This window comes from Microplitis demolitor, chromosome 3 (genome assembly GCF_026212275.2).
Source record: "Microplitis demolitor isolate Queensland-Clemson2020A chromosome 3, iyMicDemo2.1a, whole genome shotgun sequence".
Taxonomy (NCBI): domain Eukaryota; kingdom Metazoa; phylum Arthropoda; class Insecta; order Hymenoptera; family Braconidae; genus Microplitis; species Microplitis demolitor.
Genome location: NC_068547.1, coordinates 23202871 through 23220939, shown reverse-complemented (window position 1 = coordinate 23220939; position 18069 = coordinate 23202871). Strand labels below are relative to the sequence as shown.

General features: G+C 31.0%; 2 protein-coding genes across 2 annotated transcripts; one reads left to right on the top strand and one right to left on the bottom strand.

Annotated features, from left to right (window-relative positions):
* Positions 1–10054: 10054 nt before the first annotated feature.
* On the bottom strand, positions 10055–14241 carry LOC103575182 (protein mothers against dpp). The gene is made up of 3 exons (XM_008554859.3): positions 13670–14241; positions 11848–13146; positions 10055–11760 (listed from the first exon to the last, which is right to left on the bottom strand). The coding sequence occupies exons 2-3, from the start codon at positions 13095–13097 to the stop codon at positions 11601–11603; spliced, it is 1410 nt and encodes a 469-aa protein (XP_008553081.1). The 5' UTR covers positions 13098–13146; positions 13670–14241; the 3' UTR covers positions 10055–11600.
* Positions 14242–15157: 916 nt separating this feature from the next.
* On the top strand, positions 15158–18053 carry LOC103575183 (putative lipid scramblase CLPTM1). The gene is made up of 3 exons (XM_008554861.2): positions 15158–15305; positions 15671–16718; positions 16804–18053. Exons 1-3 carry the CDS (start codon positions 15189–15191, stop codon positions 17556–17558), a joined length of 1920 nt encoding a protein of 639 aa, XP_008553083.1. The 5' UTR covers positions 15158–15188; the 3' UTR covers positions 17559–18053.
* Positions 18054–18069: the final 16 nt, after the last annotated feature.

The window sequence follows — 18069 nt, the reverse complement described above, 5'->3', positions numbered from 1 at the left end:
CGAGTAATTAAGAAAGTAACAAATTAAGTAGCAAGTGAGTATAAAAATAAAATAAACGCGTGACTGTACTCAACAAGGTATCGAATTTTAAATATCTATTGATTTATTAATTCATTTTCATAACAAGGATTTTTTCAGCTTCCGGAAAAATTCAAAAATCGAATTTCTTCATAAGATTTTCTTCATTAAAGTACTATAAATATTTAAACCGTAATTCAATTGAATTTGACTCATTTTCGTGTCCACGGATGATTTAAAGCAATCCTGATCAGAATTAAAGCCCCCGATGAACGCTTGAAGGCCAATAGACCCCCCAAAAAAAGCTGGTGGTTTTAAAATGCAATTTTGATATTCGCAGCTCAAAAACTATTTACAAGTTTTTATCTCGGTTCTTTCTAATTTTATTATTTGTTACGATAGAAAGTCATTCATGACATATCTGTAAATATTTAAATATTTCTACGAATATATGAGTCATGTTAGGAGGTAGGGGATCTACCATTTGCGATGTAATATTGATAGGGCAGGTTGCAGAGAATATGACATGTGACGAAGAGCACGGAGAGAAAAGAATAGTAATGATTACTATGCTACATAGTAACCAGATTCATTTTTTGAAAAATGGTAAATAATGCTATGCAGAATAGGACTCATTACCATTTTTCTGGTAATGATGTTACATTGAAACAATTAAAATGGTAAAAATCGTTATCTAGCATGAGAATCAGGGCTATTCTGGAATAGTTATCGTTACAGTTTATTAAGTGAGATAAGAAAGTAAACATGTGCAGGCGTTTGCGCAGTAATCTAAGTGTGCATATATATGTCCGGTGTATATTACTAAATATTTTAATTTATTTAATTATTATTTATCTGTTATCAAAAAATGATATTTCCTTATTGTCTTATCCAGAGTGTGTTTCTGAACATGCCCATAGCAGTCCCGACGAAAAAGTCTTCCTCCCACTACCATTAGTTAGCAATAATTTCCTATACCCCCACTAGGCAGTTGACGATGACTTTTTCGCCGGGACTACTATAAAATGGGGGTAGGGGTACTCTGCCCGGTGAGTCTCAATGCTAAAAAATCTTCGTTTTGATGTAACATAGTAATGGTTAACATTCTACATAGGAATTAAAACTATTTTTTTCTCTTCGTGTATGTCAGTTGGCATCATTATTTTGTCATCGTATCATTCATATGACTTGAAAATAATGTAAATCTATCATTAAAACAAGTTCAGGTCTCTTAAACTACAAATATCTTATAGGATTGCAAAATCAAACAATTTTTTACTTTTCATACGATTAGTATATATCTGCTCTCATAATTTGATTTATTTATTTTTATATCTATATATCAGATACGATAGAAGATGGAAATAACAAAAAAAAATTTTTTTTACTGTTTTTTTTTTTTTATTAATGATAGGTAACTTAATGGTAAAAGTACCTTAACAATACCAAGGATTTAAATGACAGGTTCCGAGTCTGTGCTTGCCACTTACCTATGTCGATCGTCTTCTGTTCACACTTCGGGAAAAACCTATACGTCAACTACTTAAAATGTTTATTACCCTTAATATATTTTTCTTTAAAGTTTTTATGTAATTAAGATCATGTCTTTGTCTATGTCTTATTTTTAATAAAAGGAACATTTGAATATGCGTAAATAAATTTTTTGGATTACTATTGCTAATATATATCACTCAAATTAATTTTATTGACAAAAAATATATGAGACAAAGTCTGTCAGATTTGACTTAATCAATTGTCTTTAATCTTAGAAAGAAATAAGTTAAAATTTCGGTTTATATATATATACGGAAAAAAATAAACTACATAAATTAAGTAGGAACAAATAATATAATTATAAAATATGATCGGTAAATACTATTATTCTTAATAGTAATTTTTTAATTCATTTATTAAAACGTAAATAGTTGTAGAATGAATATTAAAATTTAATTTTTATACACAAAAAATTACTATTTGAACTTTAAAAATCGTAAGTGAAATTCGGAAAATTGACGGTACGTAGTATAAAATTTATTATTTGGGATGTGAAAATTCCCCATATTGACACCCGGGTTTCCGGGTTATAATTTTAAACATTACTTTTTAAAGTTTATTTTTTTCCGTGCATATATATTTATTTATTTTTTTTATCTATATATCAGATACGATAGGAGGTGGAAATAACAAAAAAAAATTTTTTTTTATCGTTTTTTTTATTAATGATCAAAAGCACATTTACTTAATAATTCATCACAATCTAAATATGTAACAATTTTTTCGCAACAGTCATATGGTAGTACATTTTTAAATAAAGAATAAACTAACTCATTACATTTTTCTATAGATAAGCTTTTTTTAATGGCATAACTTATGTTGCTTTTTAGCTTATAATAGTACATAAAATATTTATTTTTGTAATTATCGATACATAATGCTCGTAAGTTTTCGTTTGATGCAAACTTTATTATTTTGTCCATATCAGAAGTTAAAATTTGAAACAAAGTAATATTACTGTCACCTATTTTCTCACGTTTCATTTCATCCACGATTTCTTGGATATCGCGTTTAATTGCTTTAATCATATCTTCATGTTCTTTCTTTGTAAATATAAACCCTTTTACAAATCTGGTAAGTTCTTCATAACTTATCGTGTAGTGGTCCACCGGAAGACCTATGAAACGTCTCGAATATTTATCCAATATCAATTCGTAAGTAAGTTGTAAACATTCAAACTTGCGTTTCGTTATGTACTCTGTGTCATAAGTAATCTCTGAAAATTCAGGTATTAAACGATCATCAAAAATAGCACTGTCTGCCTCCACATCCTTGAGATTATAGAAATTGTACTCGGTATAATACAGAAGATAGTGGACAATTTTTCTGTACCCGGAAATAATACAATATTCGAGAATTCGCGTCTCATAGTCTGGGACCATAATGCAAGATCCTGCATCAATTATTAGTTTAATTATTTCTAACTTTTTATCGACTAAATTATACTGTGACTTACAATAAAACGGATGAATATCCTTTCGGTTATAAAATAGACAATTTAGTATTTCCATTTTTTTATCATCCTTAATTGCTACATGAGATCCGTAGTTTAACAAAAGCTTAACCATTTCAACATTAGAGACCATTATGGCATCCGCCAATGGAGAATAATCAGTACTACTCAAAATATTTACATCTGCTCCATATTTTAATAACAATTTTGCCATAGGTAAAGAACAGCGTATAACTGTGAAATGTAGCAAAGTTAAAATTGCAGGTCCATTTGTTAATTCAGACGTGTCGTAATGATCGAGTTTCTTATTAACAACCATACTTGCGCCATAGTCCAATAATAATTGAGTCATTTTGAAAAAAAGATAAAAAACCGCAACCTCAATCGGATGGATATCTTTAACGTTTGCTGGAGCAATAGAAGCATTATGTTTAAGTAGTAATTTTGCACACTTGAGATTATTCCATTCACAAGTAAAGTGTAGTGGCGTAAATCCATATCTATTAGGTCCTGTATATATTGCATTCACACGTGCACCATGACTTATAAGAAACTCCATAATCTTGAAATATCCATGTTTTGCTGCAACGTGAAGAGGAGTTAACCCATTTTTAATACTTGCATTTACATCAGCACCTCTATCTACAAGTATTCTAACAACTTTAAGCTGCCCTAATCGAACAGCATCGTGGAGTAAGTTATTAGAAAAGTGATCCAATTTTTGGTGTCTTATTTTAATGCAATTTTTGGCAAACAATTCAACTAGTTTTACACGTTTGCGCCTCACTGCCATTTTAAGAATATTATATTCACCACGAAGAACGGGAAGTTGTAACATGTTTGCTGATTTTAATAATTTTTTACACTTTTTAGTATCATTTTCGAAAATTGCAGACATTAGCTGGCCTCTTGTAGTAAATGACATTTCGATTAATATCTTCTTGATAATTATTAAAGCGAAATAAATCACAAATTCAAAAAAAAATTTTGGTGACAACAATTTTTTTTTTATCAAGTATGATTAATAGAGAAGAGTTTTTCAACTAAATAAAAATATTAACTTTTACTTCTCAGCAGCTCAACAAGTGTTGCATATATTTAAAAACCACTTAATTCCAAGACTTGTAACTTTTGAAAAAAACACACTATAATATCAATAATTTGAATTATTATAATTTTATCACTCAGCAATTAATTATTAACTTTTTTTTTTAATGTATATGAACGGTGTATTAATTTTACAAGTTTATTTTGTTTTACGGTAACTGAGCGCACTATATTTCAAAAACCACTTGTTCGAAAGACGTCCAACTTTTAAATGATCTCTGAGCATCACTGCCGATGCTACAACACGTAAGAGAAGTTCCCCTTCCCAAGGATCTCTTCAGCATTGTGATGCTTGGGAAGGGGAACTTTTCGTCCGCGTTCTAGCTGTAGTGAGAAGGGTAGCAAAAACGGGGTACACCCAAAATTTTATAAAAAAAAAAATTTCTTTTTTTTTTTTGATCCGATATACTTGTGCATTTTTAGCCTTACACATGACTCCTGGGGCAAAATGGACCAGCCGATAATTTTGGATAAATGATATTTCCATTTTTCTATCGGCAAGATAAAAAATAAAATTTAATGTATCAATCCAGTTTTCGTCTGATTCTCTCTAGCTGAAGCAGATTTGGCCACTAAATTTGACAAAACATAAATTATATGTACATCGAATAAAATAAAAAAGTGCGCATTGATAAAATTCAAAAATCAGCACGTGTATATTTTTTAGATAAATATATTTTTTTATCGATGATATAATTTCTTTAATATGCAATGACATACTTGTTTTTTTTTTATTTCTTCAGACAAATTTTTACCTCACTATTATTATACAATTTTTTTTTTTTCACAAAAGATCTTTTGGGAATGACGTGGATAAATTTTTTAATACTATGTAATTCACTTAAATTTACGAATATTCAGAGAGCTTAAATATATTGCAATCTGTAAAATATTTGATACTTCTGTTTACGAAATAGAAATTAAATCGATATTAATCGATATTTTTCATCCATACTAATGAACTATTCTCAAAATATTTAACATTATAATTGTAAATTCAGTTTATTCAAAAAAGATTTTAAAAATTCCTCATTAAAAAATTCTATTTATGCACAAGGACTTATTTTTCTGTAATGTTCGAAATACCATTAAACATCTTTACTAAACTTTATGATACTCATATATTCATAGAAGATCTAATTATCGCTACAGACATTGGCGCCTTATTTTTAATGATATAGGTATACTAAATGGTAACAGTACCTTAACAATACCAAGGATTTAAATGATAGGTTCCGAGTCTGTGCTTGCCACTTATCTATGTCGATTGTCGTCTGTTCACACTTCGGAAAAAATCCATACGTCAACTACTTAAAATGTTTATTACCCTTAATATATTTTTCTTTAAAGTTTTTATGTATTTAAGATCATATCTTTGTCTACTTACAGATTATAGTAAGCCTGCATATTAAATTTAAACTCATTGTAATATTATGAATCTTCCAAGTTAGAATAACACCGCCAGTGTAAATATTCTTCATCGGTGTTAAAATATTTTTCGGTGTTGAAAATATTTGATTTTGACGTTTAAATATTTAAATATTTTTACATACTCGATTACTAAAGTTAAAGTAGTTTTATTAATTAATTAAATTATTGGTATTTGAAATAGTAGCTGTTAAATTGTGTAATTTTTAAATCCAATTTTTCGAATTTATCACTCAAAAAATTCCAATACCCGAAAAACGCACTCGGCTTTGTGACATCGATGAGATAGAAGTTTTTTGAGAAATCAATAAAGCACCAAAATTTTGAAAAAACAATAAGAAATTTATGTCACTAAAAAAATATCGGCTCAAAAGACTTGACACAAGCGGCGGCAAAACGTAAATTACAAATAATTTTCAAATGAGTCATTATCTAAAAGATTTTCTGATTAAAATCAAATTTGCTTTGTCCTTTTTAAAGACACCTCTATGAGATGTTAAGGTAGTTGTCGGGTAATAGACATAGTCTCAGAAACCTCTAACATTTTTTATACTTATTAAGGGTATTAAGATACAATTACCATTAAAATTTGAAGCCGATTTACCATCTCTTATGCGAGATATTTTTAATCAAAGTTTGGAAAATTAACATTACGAGCAAGGAGGAGAATACATACGTTTTAACCCTTTCCCGATTCGGAGTATCATGGAGTCCCAATGTGAGCTGTCTGGGGATAAAACCAATCACAGTTCTTAGTAAGGCTGTTGAGTATAGGTTCAATCGTATTAGTGCATGCATGTTCCCCTTTCTACTATTTTTTTCCGCCCCTTCTCTACTGAATAGGCTAGCGCTCTCCCGCTTGAAAATGAAGACGTAAAATCCGAATTAAGAGTAGGGATTCAAGGTCAACTGGGAAAGGGTTAAAAACACCCGAAGCTTTACAATCAGAAGCTTTGGCTTGTAGTAAAAATCTCAGTGACAAATATCCCCAGGACACGAGATGTGAAAAATTGCAAGGGAATCAGTCGAGAATAAAATTTGGAATCTATTGTAGACAGTAGGCGGCGGTCGTCTTGGTACAGAAGCTAGATTTTGGTTAAAAAAAGGAGCTGGATAAGGATATGATTGTAACCAGCAACTGCTGCTGCTGATGCTGATGCTGGATCAAGAGTCGGCTGAGTTTAGGTAATAATTAGACAGAAAATAAAACAGTTTGAGAATTTAAAATCGCAGACGTACACATGATTAGCCTTCATGATAGGTAACAATTCAGCTTATGAGAAGAGATAGCGAATAAATTTTATTAAAAAAAAAAAAATTAAAATGAAAAAAAAAAAAAAATACGGTTGCAGTTACAGGAATAAAATAAAAATAGGCAAGTTGATAATCACGAGAGTGCAATTATTTGAGTACGGGAAGAATAGTAAGAAGACTAGTGGAAAAAATAAAAAGGAGTAATTAAATAAATAAAAATAATGAGCTGCCGAAAACGTAACTTGGAGTCGCGAGGCATCGAGGCGCGTTCACATAATATTTTATAAAAAAAATATTACTATGATAAAACTGTTATTATCACAGCAGTTAAATATGCCCTATTAATTATTATAAATAAATGTAAAAGGTATTAAGTGATATTCGTAACTACATAAAATAATAAAATAAAATAAACACTAAAGTTATTTTAAAACGACTGTGATATTTAAACGATCTTGTGACATTCAATTTACCACACACGAATTTATTATTATGATGGTAATGATAAATAATAATAAAAGTTGATGAATAAATATTTATTGATAATTAAATTGAATGTCGGGGAGCAAAATATGGAGCTCGACATGTTATTGTGGAGCTGGCTGATGATAACAAATTTAAAAATGATAACAGAAGAACATGTTTACTTCCTTATTTCACTTAGTAAACTGTAATGACAGCTATTCCAGCATGGGACTGAGTGCCATTCTACATAGGCCTATAAATATAGTAACCAGACTCATTTTTTGAAAAATGGTAAATAATGCTATGTAGAATAGTACTCATTACCATTTTTCTGGTAACGATTACTATATTATATTGTATGTATAGTGCCGGATAGTTCAACTGGTAGAGCACTCGGCGCGATACCGACATGGTCTGGGTTCGATTCCCAGTTCGGGCTATCTATATTTTTCTCAATTTATCTATAAATTGTCTTATTGAGAAGGTTTGCATGTTCTAGATTTCCACTATATTAAATTGGTATATGAAAAAAATATGAAACAACTAAAATGGTAAAAATCGCTATCTAGCATGGGAATCATCAGGGCCTATGTAGAATGGCACTCAGTCCCATGCTGGAATAGCTGTCATTACAGTTTACTAAGTGAAATAAGGAAGTAAACATGTGCTGGCGTTTGCGCAGTAAATAGCCTTGCATATATATATATATATATATATATATATATAATCATGTTGTACACGTTACGCTATACAACATAATCTTAATTCTTTTTATTATTAATTGACTCAATACTAAAAATTGGAATAAAAGAACAGAAGTCACTTGAGTTACAGGTTATCAACATTCATGTGAGTACACGTCAGACGGTCAGACACCATGACATGTAAATCTAGATTGTAGGTACTTAATGTAAGTCTTGTAATCATTGTATATGTTATTATGTTGTACAGAGCCTGAAGCTATAAAATATAGCGAAACGTTGCGTATCCAAATACTGTTGGTGTATTGATGTTTATTTGATCCTTATTCTTCTGATATATAATTTATTTAATATATAATATATTTATTATATATTATGTATACAGTAGGGTCGTGATTTAAGTATTCACGTCGATTGACGAATAAGCATGTAGAGATAAACTCTACTGATTGCTGATATGATGTAAATAAACAGTTCATTATACGAATAGGCAAAGGACAATGGTATTTTCGACTTGAGTATTTCAGGTGACAGAAAATTGTAAATACTTCAGTAGTCGACATTCGGGCTTAAGAAAGAATAGTTTCAATTTAGTAAGAGCCAGAAAGTCGTCAAAAGTGTATGTTTTATTTTTATTTATAAATTTTTTCACTACACGGAAAAAACAAAACAGGAGTAATTGCTGTTCGAACGAGTAGTTATTACTTTATCTAGTTTAAATAGTGATAGAAGCCACTGCGAAATGTAAAATTTTTATTTTCTTTTTCATCAAAACGTAATTTTTTTTTTTTTTTTTTTTCGAGAAAATTATTCAAGCAAACATTGATATTATATTATTGAAGTCATGATGTATTATAGGATATAGTATAGTACATTCAAAAAAGATAGTTGTCACTGTCAGGCGACAGAAAAATAATTTAACAAAATTGCATTTAAATTTGGAATATAATAATTCTAGAACATCTTTCTTACCAGGGAAAATACAAGTGGCTGGGCGCGATCTCGTGGTGAGCACCGAACTACTGCTACTGCTGCTGCCAAGCACTCGTGACTAATGGGTGTTTATTTAAAATAAAATTATGGCATGACATTAGTGTAAATATATTTATTTACTTCTCTGTTGGGAGCAGTTCATTAATTACACAATAAATTTTTAAGTATCGACTTCGTTTTAGTTAATTTTTTTTAAAAGGCAGCTCGTAATGTGGAATGAATCGTGTGCTGTGAGTGTCTACAATCTTTATTTACTTTTTTAATAGACATTACAAGTATCCATAGCACAAATCACGTTCAATCACTTTAAAAAATGCAGTGTAAGCAATCACAATAAGCAAAAGTACACGTAAATTTATTTTACGTTCAGGCACAATACAAATATAAATTTTTTTTATCTAATATATTTATTTTAATATATTTATAATATCAGCGATTCACTCTTTACTTTAATAATTCGTTTTAACAATCGAAGCGACTTTTTTTTATCATGCGGTTACTCTTTACAAGTAACTGAATAATTACGTCATCAGTTGTGGCACTTGATTTATTTGTACATATATTAATATATATATATATATTTTTTTTTTTATTTAATTGTAATTACAATTACAATATTTTTAAATTCAAATTAGACAATTATAATTAATATTTTAAATTACTTGTAGACACTCACTGAATTTGCCACTTGAAAAAAAAAAAAAAAAAAAAATTCAGTTTTTTGTCTTTTATTATTTAGTTTAACATTCTTTTAACGCTTAACTATTTGTATGTTTAATTAATTTTACTTGTGACGTATAAAGGTAAACGACATCGTAGTACATAATAATAGTAATGATCAATGTTTACAATAGAGAATGTTCCATTTAGTTTTAAAGTTGACAGAAAAATTCAAAGCTAAGTAATTAAAAAAAAATAATAAAAATTATTATTAGTTTTTACTTATTTAATTAATTAATTAATTAATTGATTATCTTTACTATTTATCAGACGCAGTTTAAAGTTAAACTCTTATGAGATCGGCGTCTGCTTACATCTTGCATTGATTTTTTATTATAAAAAAAATTTATAATAGACAAAATTCATTTTATTTTATTAATCAGTTTTATTTTTAGCTACAGCATAATATCAACTAATCAATAATGCTTCTCAAAGGCTCATAATATTAATATTGTCAGATTATTTTTAGGCATATTCAATAAGGCTCGAAAATTTTTTTTGACCAATACGGAAAGCTAAATTATTTATGACACTGGTTACCAGACAATTAACAATAAAATAAGAAATACAAAACTACAAGTGGAATTTCTTCAAATATTTTTTTTTTATAATTTATCGTTTGAAAAGAAATCCTAAAATTATTAGACGTCGGATAATTTCAGTCTCAATTATTTTTAAAAATTTTAATGTTTAAAAATTAATGATTAAAATTTCAGACTATGACAGTATATTTATTTAATTTTTTTGGAGTAAAATTTACTACGGAGTTTATTTTAATATTTGAACTTCAACTCGAAGTGAATGGAAATTTAAATAAAATTCAAATCACTCCATGGAAAAAACAAACTCTTTATTTACTTCATATGCGGAGTAATTTTTTTAAAGGTTTAAAACTCGGAGTGACGGAGCGGAATAAATCCGCGATCACTCCGAATTTACTCCCGATTTTTTAGTGTATTGATAATAATAAATATCAAATTTAACATGATTTAGAAAGTAGTTTTGATATGAATAATTTAGCTTTCCGATGGTCGTCAATATATATCTTAATACTTTCATTTAAAACACTTTCTTTTAGCGCCAGTCGCATTTACACGCTGGTTGTTATTATTATTATAATTATTATTTTATAAAATAGCAATAGCACTTTATTGTTGCAATTAAATTGACAGTAACTTGTTTAAAATTTCACATCAATATATATATATCATAACGTCTACATAAAAAAATAAAACGTTATGCCGATCAAGTTGTTAATAAAATATTTAACATTTCTTTTCTATGAGTAATATAATTGTAATAGATAATATTATTATTATTATTTTTGTTTTTTTTTTTTTTATGTTTTTTTGTTACGTCAATTAATAACTCATTGAGTTATAAGGCTTCAGTTCGGTGTATCGAATAACAGAACACACGCTGTCTATTATCTCCTCGTTTAAAATTTAAATATAATAATAATAATATATAATATCGGTACATATTATTTAAGGGCAATTAATTTTATAACTCGGTGACTTGTCTTTTTAATTAATTAATAAAATTTTACCACGGTTGACATTTCAGAGTCACTAAATATTTTTGAAAACTGTGGGGGGACTAGTGTCTGAGAATGCCTTTAGTAATCGGTAATTCTACATATTTGCACTTTGTTCAAATTTTAAAATGTCATTAAATGTGTAATTAAAAAAAAAAAAAAAAAGAAAATGATAATTTAACCTTTTTCTGTATTGCAAATAAAATAATCTCTTTGTATCATGAGAATATTTAAGAAAATAAGACCAACCACACTAATTTATTATTGTTTTTGACAGTCAGTCTCCTTTTCTACTTAAATTAAATTTTATATTATGTATAGATAAGGGTAATTAAAAAAAAAAATTATAGTCACTGATATTTATAATTTTTTACGACACGGAACTTATGGCATTATGAGGAGACCCCATTTGAGTAAGGACTTTATCCAGCCACTGCAGTGGACCATGTAAATGTGCCTCGATCCAACAGGGTGTTGACGTAACATCTTGCCGATGATATTCAGCTCCCCATCCTTTGACGAAAGACATTCTAAAATAAATAATAAAAATGTATTTTATTGGTTTACGTCAAAGACCAAAGTAATTGCTGATGATTGATGATGATAATTAAGCTGACCTTATTGTACACATCTTGGTGAGCTCGTAGACGGCTTCGAATCCATGATTAACACTCTGGGAGAGCAATTGTGCAAATTCAGCATTGTTAAATATCTTTAGTGAACATCCTGGAGGTATTTTACACACAGTACTGGGATGAAAACCATGATGGTGATTACAATTTCTCGATTGTACAAAAATAGCCGAGTCAGATAAACACTCGGCGTAAACTTCACCACCGACATAATAAAGATGAACACCTTTCCCGATGTGTCTTCTTGTGTTTTCTATCGTTGAGTTACGATTGACGTTGGACAGCTGACCTAGACAAAAACGGTCAGAGTTGTTGCTGGGATTGGTGAACCCGTCGACAATCACAGAGTGGGACTGACAGTGAAAGACTTCACCGACGCGGCAATTTAATTCGTAGTAAGCAATCGATGCCCAGTAAGGCGGTTCCTGGTAGCAAACTGGATCAACTTCGGGAGAGCCTCCAGTGTCCATAGCAGCGGGATCAGGCGGGGGCGATTGTCCAGTTTGTGAACCGTCATCTGGTGGCGAGTAAGCCGGTGGTGGTGTCTCAGGTAAGCCATTTGTGCCGTAAGGACTTTGAGGATTATTTGAGGCGCTACCAGGACTCGGTACTGAGCTTATTGAGGACATCGGCGATGTAGGATTTATACTAGACCCGCCAGTAGGTCCAGAATTGAATCCACTTGTTGAATAGGACACATTGTGTGGCATTGTCGTGTCTTGAATCTGCTGAAACGGCAGCAACGAATGTCCCGGTGCGAATTCCGAGTGTCTTGGCACCAACACTGGCGGCAACACAGGGCTCTCAACTCGCTTGTAATGGTAAGGGTTGATGCAGACTTCTTTCTGCTTGGCTGAAAATGGATATTGGCACAGTTCCAGGGGTTTCAGTTCATGGTGCGACTGCAAATCAGGCCACCTCCATACACGACAATAGATAACGTGCGGTAAACCTTTACGGTGTGACACCTGAAGTCTTCCATCAAGACTTCTAGGTATGGTTACACATTTGCTAGGTGTACCAGGACAACTCAGAGCACGTTCCAGCTCTTCGATCGCACCTTTTCTTTTTTTTAACTTCTTGACCAACGAGTCAACGGCTTTCTCAGCCCATTTTTCTTCCTCGTCACCCTGTTTCCAACCCAGAAGTTTTTTAACCGCCGGACTTGTGAAAGAAAATAAACTATTTAACGATGACATTGGTCCAGAGCTTGATGTTCCTTCGTCATCATCCATTTCCCTCAATCTTCAATTGATAATCTCCGTATCGAATTTTTACGCTCCACTGGAATAATAATAAATTCATTGTTAGTTATTATCATCATTATTTCAATTATTATTATTACTAAGTATATTTTTTAGCATAAAAAACGAGGGGTACCACGAAAGGTATATTTTAGTAGCAATTAAATGTAATTTTAGTGCGTGAGTTAGTAATTGATAAGCAACACGAAGGTAATTAAATGGTAGGACATAAAGTAATAAGAGTAAATGGCAGAGTAAGAAGAACGGGGGCGTCGCAAATCATAAGTACTTGCTGATAAACAGTGTGTACTTGTTACCAATGGCTTCCTATATATATCAACACACCATTTATATTTATTCCCACCATAATTACAATCCACAATCTACAATAGAAATAACACTAATAGAACCAAATAATCAAAATAAATATTAGTAAAAATCGACGTTTAATATTTTATTGACGCTTTTTACTACATAACCCAATCGCTAAGGGCTTTGGAGTATTCGCGCCGAGAACTCCAAACTTTATAACCAGTAATAGTTTATTTAAAAGCAATACTCACATTTTTTTATCACGGTAATGTATAAATAAGCCAATCAAATGTTTTGTTAACAGACGATCAGTAAAAAAAAATCTGAGTGGTTCACGACGGCATTGTCGTATAATCACTAGACAAATGTTTATCCCGCGTTGCTGTCTGCTCTCACTCGAGCGCTTCGTTATGGCGTTACGTCCTTCTCAACGTTATGGCGGATATTGGCATCACCAGTTTCAAGTGGAAGAGTATTATATATGTATGTATATATATATATATATATTATGTTGAATTGTACATATGTTGTAAGTTGTGTGATTCTGCGTACACGACGCGGTAAAACCTGGCTCCTGACTGTTGCCTGCACTTGACAATCTACTTCTCAGCTTGTCTCTCCCCTTTTTTTCTCTCTCTCTCCCTTTTATTTCTTATACATAACACACTTATACACAATCACGATGACGCGATGTATCATATCCGTATTTATGATTTCAAGAACTCTGGTGCTGTCTCTCTCACTCTCGTGGAATTCAGTGCGCTTTTATCTGTACTCGTTGCTGTTGGCTGGCACACCAGTCATTACCATGCCCTGCCTCCCATTAAGCGGACACTCGTTTACTTTACATCGACTATCGATTTAAAAACTTCGATACATCGATTAGTCGTCTCGTAAATAAATTTTTTTAAAAACTGAATCTGTGGATTTTAAATCTGAAAAATGATTATTTTAAATTTGAATTTATTTGAAAAATTGATCTGTCAGAAATAATTTTAAATATTTTCTATAAGATAACTTAAAGTCTTTTTAATTTTAAATTTATACTTGGAAAGAGACAAACAAAAGTATTAACACACTTTGAAAATGTGAATCATAAAATTTTAGCAGGTGAGAAAAGTAATGAGTAAAATACCTGGAAAATTCATTTCAAGTGGCCTTGAAATTTATCATTCATTTTCTCGTAATTATAGATTTCTTTTTTACTGGCTCACATGATCAAAAACTTAAATAATCATAAGACACCTGGTGGGCAGCATGAAAATCATGTTTTTTTTTACAAATTACAAATCATTTAAAAATTAATAAACAGTATGCGTTCTTATAATTTAAAATAAGCCGAAGTCTAATAATTTTTGTTTTTTTTTTTTTTTAGAAATGATAAATTATTAAAAACAGAAAAATTAATCACAAATTAACACCTATAGCTTTTTAAATTTTCTACATGTTCATATTTCACACTGAAAAAAAATTTTTCTTCAAAAATAAAAATGACAGATTGACTGAAAGTGACAGATATTTTACATCCGGTTAATTATTATTTTAATTAAATAAAAGTCAGCGAATTAGTTGCCGCCATTTTGTTACAAATCAAATAATTTTTAAATAAAATATTTTTTTTGTCATAAAAAAAAATATTTGAAAATCAAAATGTAAATTAAAAAAAAAATATCGACAGTTGGTAAAAATAATTTACACGACGACAGGAATTTAACGAACGGACGAGCCAAGTGTCTGTTTATCGCAAAGTAAACTTTAAAAGATTTAAAGATGGCGGACACCGCGAATGACGGTGATAATCGTGTAGAAGCAAATGTATCAAGTGAAATGGAAAATCCACAAGAAAACGGCCAAGTTGCCGTCGTAGATGAAAATCCAGAGAGAGACGTAAGTTTTTTACAAATTTTTTTTGTCAATTACTCATATTACCCATAGGTTAATTTAATTTAAATAGTTTACATGGTAGATAGCAATGATCTCATCAGCTCACAAGGTCTAACTGATCCTTTTAGATTTAGGAAGGACACGTAATCAATTGCGTGTCATAATTTTTAGTTGCTATGTACACGTGTACATTTACTCGACGCAATAATTAGATTGTTCTGCAAAAATTTATCTCAATTCTATATTTATATCAGTAATATTTTTGGTACACTCCCTACTATTTAACAATGACCCAAATTCCCAATTAAAAACTTTAAAAATTAAACTGATAATTTTATTAATTGAATAATTAAATTTTTAAATTTCAGATCAATGCAGAAATCGACGCCCAAAGACAAAAATATCAACCAACTAAATGGGAATCATTCTTAGCAGTATTCAAATCACTTATCATTAGGTCATTGATTATATATTTTATCACGTCATTCTTCCGAAGACCAGCAGCAGATCCTGCGACATCAGCAGCAACAACCGATGGCGTTGTTCCAAAGTATCCGGCAGTTAATGTCTACGATAATGGAACATTATTTGACTTGTATGTATTTTTATCCGAGGCGGAAGTTTTCAATTCGTTTGAAGATTCAAGAGCGCTGATATGGCAAGAAAAGGGTTTGGTGTACGGCGACTGGACAAGTGGACCAAACCATGACGGCACGCGTTTCTTTAACCATAAATTTGAGGCGTCAAATAAATTGAAAAACAATGGGTCGATTTATTTGCACATTTACACCACAAAGGCGGGAAAATCGATAAATCCAAAGGATGGAAAAGAACTTTATTCTGCGACTCACGTGTGCTATACTAAAAAAATGGTAAATAAATTCAAAAAAATAAAATACCAAAAGCGACACAATTTATTGACTGGACAGACAACTGCCAGTGAAGAAGAAATAAAAAAAGCGGAGCTGATGGACCAGGAAATAGTGTCCCACTGGCATCCTAATTTAACAATTAACCTCGTGACAGATCAAACCAACTGGGTGTCAGGGCAAGTTCCGCCTCCATTGAATGAATACATTGAATTTATACAGGGAGGTTCGTTCTACAAGCCACCGATTTATGTTAATGATTTCTGGAACATGCAGCGCGATTATCAGCCGCTAAATGACACCGTCAAGGAACTAGAGTTGCATCTCACTTACCAGCCACTGTCTCTGTTCAAGTGGCAGCTGTACTCGGCGCAGAATATGAGAAATAAATGGACCTCGTCGTTCATGGGAGACGTCGCTGATGAAGATGATAGTGATCAGGACACTCTGAAAGAAACGATCCTCGAAACAAATCCCTACTTACTGGGAATGACCATTTTCGTTTCGATTTTGCACAGCGTTTTTGAATTTTTGGCATTTAAAAATGGTAAGGATCTAGATTTAATTATAAAAATACATAACTATTAGACTTGAGACTTGATAGTTATTTTATAAAAAATTTTTTGTTACAGATATTCAGTTCTGGAATAATAGAAAATCATTGGAAGGTTTGTCAGTACGTTCAGTCTTCTTCAACGTCTTTCAATCCCTGGTCGTGCTGCTCTACGTCCTGGATAACGAGACCAACACTCTGATCCGTCTGAGCTGCGGTATCGGACTGTGTATTGAAATCTGGAAGATCAACAAAGTCGTGGACATCAGTTTAGACAGGAGCAGAAAAATCCTAGGAATATTTCCCAGCGTGTCCTTCCGCGACAAGGGATCATATGTCGAGAGCTCGACCAAAGAATACGACAGACTCGCTTTCAAATATCTATCCTGGGCTCTGTATCCTCTTCTTGGCGGATACGCGATTTACTCATTGATGTATTTAGAGCACAAAGGATGGTACTCGTGGGTACTCAATATGCTCTACGGTTTCTTGCTGACATTCGGGTTCATAATGATGACTCCGCAATTATTTATAAATTACAAATTAAAAAGCGTAGCTCATCTTCCCTGGCGCATGCTGTCCTACAAATTTTTAAATACATTCATCGACGACATATTTGCTTTCATTATTAAAATGCCGACGCTGTATCGACTAGGTTGTTTCCGTGACGACATAGTCTTCTTTATATTTTTATATCAGCGATGGATCTACAAAACCGATCTGTCAAGAGTTAACGAGTTCGGTTACTCGGGCGATATGGAAGCCGATCAGGCTTCGAAAAAACAAGTCGCTGTTGCGAGTACGAAAGATAAAGTCAGTAAGAAAACTGATTAATTTTATGTACGATAATCTCTTTAAATACGTATTAAATTAATTAATTCAAATAGATTTTATAATTAATTTTCATTAACTTTGTCGTACCAAAGTACAAAATCTAGATCAATTACGTCATTTATTTTTTTTAATTCTTTCATTAATTTTTTTTTTTTTTATTAATTAAATTTAATTAAACCCGCGGGTATTAATATTTCTATATGTCTGCCAGAGTACATATTAATTTCCAGAATAAAAATGTCGACGTGTAGATAAAAATGCGTTGATTTTTACACAAAAGAAAATATATATATATAGAAAAAAAAATCTGTATTAAAATAAACGGACAACTAGCCAAGATTTGAAAGTAGAAAAAATGAATTAAAGTTTTGAAAGTTTTTAATTAAAGAACAAATAAATAATATTAATAATAATAATGATAATGAGTGTAATTAATTTAAAAACGCTTTGTCAGATGTTTAATTGCAATAAAGTATAAAAAAAATCTTAAATTAATTAATGAGCTTCCAAA

What these genes read in the sequence shown, in the direction of transcription:
- LOC103575182 (XM_008554859.3), bottom strand. Translation starts at nt 13,097, where the DNA reads ATGGATGATGACGAAGGAACATCAAGCTCTGGACCAATGTCATCGTTA. An exon ending in ACCAAGATGTGTACAATAAG is followed by an intron (nt 11,761 to 11,847) that starts GTCAGCTTAATT and finishes TATTTATTTTAG; the next exon opens with AATGTCTTTCGTCAAAGGAT.
- LOC103575183 (XM_008554861.2), top strand. Translation starts at nt 15,189, where the DNA reads ATGGCGGACACCGCGAATGACGGTGATAATCGTGTAGAAGCAAATGTA. An exon ending in ATGAAAATCCAGAGAGAGAC is followed by an intron (nt 15,306 to 15,670) that starts GTAAGTTTTTTA and finishes TTTAAATTTCAG; the next exon opens with ATCAATGCAGAAATCGACGC. An exon ending in ATTTTTGGCATTTAAAAATG is followed by an intron (nt 16,719 to 16,803) that starts GTAAGGATCTAG and finishes TTTTTGTTACAG; the next exon opens with ATATTCAGTTCTGGAATAAT.